The sequence below is a fragment of the Azolla caroliniana genome, unplaced genomic scaffold (assembly GCF_043228905.1).
Source record: "Azolla caroliniana isolate FFs.n. ecotype wild unplaced genomic scaffold, voAzoCaro1.0.p SCAF_999, whole genome shotgun sequence".
NCBI classification, from domain to species: Eukaryota; Viridiplantae; Streptophyta; class Polypodiopsida; order Salviniales; family Salviniaceae; genus Azolla; species Azolla caroliniana.
In genome coordinates, this window is record NW_028231434.1 from 7,744 (window position 1) to 13,069 (window position 5,326).

Genomic DNA, 5,326 nt, shown 5'->3' on the forward strand with positions numbered 1-5,326 from the left:
GCTTCATTGGATTCCTCTATAAATGAGGCCTTTTTGCAACTCCAATGTATCATGGCATGGGACTTTCGTGTTCCGGTTGGATGCAAGATATGGAAAAATGGTTTGATATATGGGATGCAACACACTTGATTCATGATGCTTCATTGGATTCCTCTATAAATGAGGCCTTTTTGCAACTCCAATATATCATGGCATGGGACTTTCGTGTTCCGGTTGGATGCAAGATATGGAAAAATGGTTTGATATATGGGATGCAACACACTTGATTCATGATGCTTCATTGGATTCCTCTATAAATGAGGCCTTTTTGCAACTCCAATATATCATGGCATGGGACTTTCGTGTTCCGGTTGGATGCAAGATATGGAAAAATGGTTTGATATATGGGATGCAACACACTTGATTCATGATGCTTCATTGGATTCCTCTATAAATGAGGCCTTTTTGCAACTCCAATGTATCATGGCATGGGACTTTCATGTTCAGGCTCATGCTTCACACATTATACCACACATATTGCACCTAACTACAAAACCATATTCTTTGGAGAACGGGGAAACCGTACATATCGATACATGTTTTTCAAGAAAACATATCATTCCATTAGTTTTAAGAAGCATATCAGCTACAAAATACAAAATAGATGGAAAGGAAGTGACTATCCTTCCCTAGTCCGTCATGTGTAAGATAATGGCCAACCATGAATCCTTCGTTTGATAGACTTGATTGAGCACTTCCTCAATAGTTGTTATCTACCATTTGAACCATTGCTTCCATGAGACTTAGCTCACATGCATTGCGATGTGAGCTGGGGCGTTGTGGCATAAGTGATGAGAGTGGTCGACTATGCACACTTTGCCCTAAACAAGTCCAAGATTCTAAGTATCACACTTTGATACAATGCTCTACCTTTGATCATATTCAACCATGCTTTCCACAAATCTTCGACCAAGCCCAATCTTTGCACGAATTTCTCTCACAACCACAATGTGCACTCTCGATTGCAATATTCATTGGTAAAGTTCTTGAACATCGAGACTTGCTACTCACTTTCACACGTATCACATGAATTGTAATATTTTTTGTCTCGTATGACATATTTGACCTCTGAAAACGATAATAGAATCTAAGTATCTCTCTCTCTTGTCAATTTCTAAATGTATTTTAGGTCACATCCATAAATTTGACTTGCTAAATTGATGCTGAGGAATTTGTGTATTGGTCTTAAAAAGTATGGGAGAAGTTGAGCAGTAAAAATTCCAAACGTGCAGGATGGACAATCATATATTAAAAGAACACTTATGTATGTCGAGTTGGTTGAAAGACTTGGGTCTATTATGAACAAACACATGTTTCTAAAAGAGAGAGAGAGAGAGAGAGAGAGACTACACACACCGACATTTTGATTTATGAGAAGCGAGGGGAAAGCGATTAAAAAATTCAAATGACGTGCCTGAAGGAGAACCATATTACAAAAGAACATTCCACCACACATTCAAGATTTTATACATGTCAAAAAAAAAGAAGATTTTACATATGCTATGTTGGGTTGGAAGATTGATCCGTGAACAATGAATAAAAAAGGGCATTTTAGTCATTAATTTACTTTACCATGAAGGTATATATGTGTATGTATTTACCTGCCTTCATCACTCCAACCAAAGCTAGCTAGAGGCAGAGGCTAAGCAGCCATGGCCACATCAGTTGATTCAGCTGTGGACTTAGCCTCTCATGGTAGTGGTAGTAAGAGAGCTCGTGCCCTCTTCATTCCCTTCCCAGTGCAAGGACAGATCAATCCCATGATACATCTTGCCAAAACACTCACAAATCATGACCAAAACCTCCATATCACACTCCTCAACAATTGCCACCACCACACTCGCCTCATGGCCAAGGCAGGCGGTCATCATCGAAGCCCATCGGCCATGGACGAAGTAGACACCGAAGAATTAGGTCGGAGAGGGTTCTCGGAGGAGACCTTGGTACAACCCAACCTTGGCTTGGTTTGTCTGGACAATGATCTCCCTACCCATTATGACTATGTCACTGCCCAGGATTCTCCTGACAGGATGAGAGTGATTTTCGAGAGTTTTTCAGCCATGTCCAAAAACCTGAAGCTCTTCCTCCAGCATTTGGAGGAGAACGAGAAGCAAAGCTGTTACACCAAAGTTTCCTTCATAGCTGTCGGTATCTTTTGTGGTTGGGCTATCGATGTGGCCGTTGATCTCGGCATCCCGACTGTCCTTTTCTCTACCCAATCCACGATTGTCTTGAGCCTGTATTTGCACGTTCATCTGCTTACCTCCAATGGCTTCTTCAGTGAAGGTTAGTAACTTAGTGAAAGTAATTCATTTGTCCTTGAATCTTTTTCATCAATCTGTTTCTTAAAAGTTGTTACAGTCAACATTATCTTCAATCTCTAAAGTTTTTAAGTGACAAAAGATGGATTGTTTAGGCTATCATTTCCCCATATCTAAAGAAGAGAGAAATATTTTGCATCAGAGATATTATATATAGAGATACCATGTCCTTGACTCATGAGATATTACCATAGCTTATGATTTATCCATTGATTATGAAGTTCCCCCTCCCTCATCTTAGCTCTAATCTAAGACAGAATTTTAAATGTATACTTTGCTCAAAGAAAATGAGGTGACTTAGCATCAAAGCTAATTGAAGTGATTATAGTCCTGATCTTTCAGTAATTGTTTCAATGGATTGTTCCTGAAAAGTTCACTTTCAATTATTACAAACATTAACCCTGTCCTTCATGTGTCTCAGAAACCAAGTTTCATGAGGAAGAAAACCCGAAGCTTTATGGTGAAGATGCAAAAGATCAGCTCGTGACCTACATACCCGGTATACCAGGGCTCCCGCCTTCAAGCTTCCCGACATTCATGCATGTACATGATCCGTCGAGTCCTTCTGTTGAGTTCCTGAAAATACATTCCAACAAAACAATGCTTTGCAATGCAATCTTAATTAATACTTTTGAGGAGTTGGAAGGAGAAGCATCCCGAGCACTCGAGTCAGAGTTCCATATCCCTGTGTATCCTATAGGGCCCGTGGCTCCGATGGATGTGAAAATGAAACAAGAAGATGAGAATGCTTGTATCACATGGCTGGATAAGAAATCCAAGCATTCAGTTGTGTACATTTCTTTTGGAAGCCTGTGGAATCCTCCGGTCGAGCTCATCAAGAGTATAGCAGAGGGGCTCAAAGCAAGCAAACAACCTTACTTGTGGGCACTTAGGCCCTCAAACTTGTGGCCTTCCCCCAATGTGTATGAGTTTTTACCGGAGCATTTCTCCGAAGAAACGGATGGCCTTATCATTCCATGGGCTCCTCAACTTGATGTACTCGCTCACTCATCTGTTGGTGCCTTTCTCACCCATTGCGGATGGAATTCGACATTGGAGAGCATGTGCATGGGGGTGCCCATGATCCCTATTCCTATTAAATCTGACCAACCTACAAATTGTAAGCTTATTGTAGATATATGGAAGGTGGGTATGAATGTCAAGTTTGTACTACATTCGGACGGACCTGTTGTGGGTAGTGACGATGTCGAGAGGGCCGTGAAGGTGCTCTTTCATGACGATGAAGGCAGTGAAATGAGAAACAGAGCTCAAGAGTTTAAAACAGCTATAAAGAGGGCTACACAATGTGGTGGCACATCATATACTAACATAGAAAAGTTCATCCACTCATTCAAAAAATAATCCTCAAAAGACATTGATCATCACCATCAATTTTATTCCTTGTATTCTGTGCATCCATCCCTTACATAGTTTTGGAAAGACAGTTCATTACGAGGATTGCCTAAATCTTTATATATCCTATAATGCAATAAGACAATGGAAAAGGGATCCCCATTCGATTGCTGTAGTGTATCCTATAACAAGAAAGCATTCATCTTTCAACCTTTGTACCATATAATCAAAAAGGTATATATATGGTAACTCACCAATCATGCAATTTGTTCAGTTTGACCCTTGAGATTAGAGGGTTTCAAAGAACACAAAATGGGATATAAAGAACACGTGCAGAAATGTCATTTATGCGAAAATAATTTTGCTTAAGGCATTACAAATTTGAGATGGAAGAAATATGGGAATCTATAATAGCATTTTGTATTGGACGTGTCTTAATATGGACAAAAGAGGTGACTAGTGATAAGAGAAGGATAAGTAGTAATAATGGGGAAATGGAGCCATTTTTGTTAGGAATTTCAGTTAGAAAATGAATGGAATTGGACAACCTCTTTTAGCAATTCCTCCAAGATTGTGCATCATTATTTTGTCCTTTTGGTGGTGTTCCTAGGGTTTTAATGATATGCCTAGGAGATAATGTGGTCTCCATGTTAATATAAATGGAATTTTTTTTATTCTTGTGGGATTATTAAAACACCCATTTTGTCCTACTGTTTTGACTCTTTCCATGTTATCCTAAGCTCCTGGGAGTCGGGACCCCTTTAAGAAACTTTATAAAGAGTAGCTTATATACCTAAAGATTTGGTCCTTTTACTGAAATTCAAGATGAATTTCTAAAGTTTCAATTTACACCTATGAGATGGCTTTGACATCAAGTAATTATGGAATTTCCTCATGACACAACAAAACATTATGATGCCATATTACTTACTTCTTTGCATGCTAACTTTATAGGTGATTACAACATTGTAAAACCATTAGAATGGTTTTAATTATGTAGCATGTGAGAAAGGATTGCCCACACACGTAAGCTTAGATGTGCTCTCTATCAATTGGAATGATGTAAATTGGTTTAGAGTTCATCATGTTATGCATGAACAAATACTATTAGGCAACATTTTTGGGAGCCTTCCAAATCTTGAAAGCTAGCTCGTGGAGAAATCGATCAGCCGAATTGTAAGATTTCTACCATTTGGTTGGAAGCAAATGAAGAAAAAACAAAATATGTTACACATTTCTAATGTGACGATACCATATTTATGATAGAATTTGTTGTATTATAGAATATCACATAAAGTTTTATAAAGTGATATTTCATGACCACAAGATATAAACATCAAATGAGGGCCTAAAACCCCTTGTGTACTACAATAGAACCATACTATAGGTATGGTCTCTACAATCATAACTTATAGGCAAACTAACCCCAACAAGAAAATATGGAAATTTTCACATTTTAAAATGTATTTTAAAGGAACGACCATGATGCACAAGCTCCTGTCATTAATAAACAAGAGAAGCAATGCATGTTTGTTAATTATGCCACAAAATCCTTAATAATGAAAAAAAAATGGAGACTTGACGTGATGAGGAGGTAGCGATGGACCAAATCC

At 38.5% G+C, this 5,326-nt stretch overlaps 1 protein-coding gene across 1 annotated transcript; it reads left to right on the forward strand.

The window, feature by feature from the left end:
- Positions 1–1,676: 1,676 nt before the first annotated feature.
- LOC147847456 (linamarin synthase 2-like) lies at positions 1,677–3,923 on the forward strand. Its single transcript, XM_087339172.1, has 2 exons — positions 1,677–2,325; positions 2,782–3,923. Exons 1-2 carry the CDS (start codon positions 1,692–1,694, stop codon positions 3,720–3,722), a joined length of 1,575 nt encoding a protein of 524 aa, XP_087195298.1. The 5' UTR covers positions 1,677–1,691; the 3' UTR covers positions 3,723–3,923.
- The last annotated feature ends 1,403 nt before the right edge of the window (positions 3,924–5,326 follow it).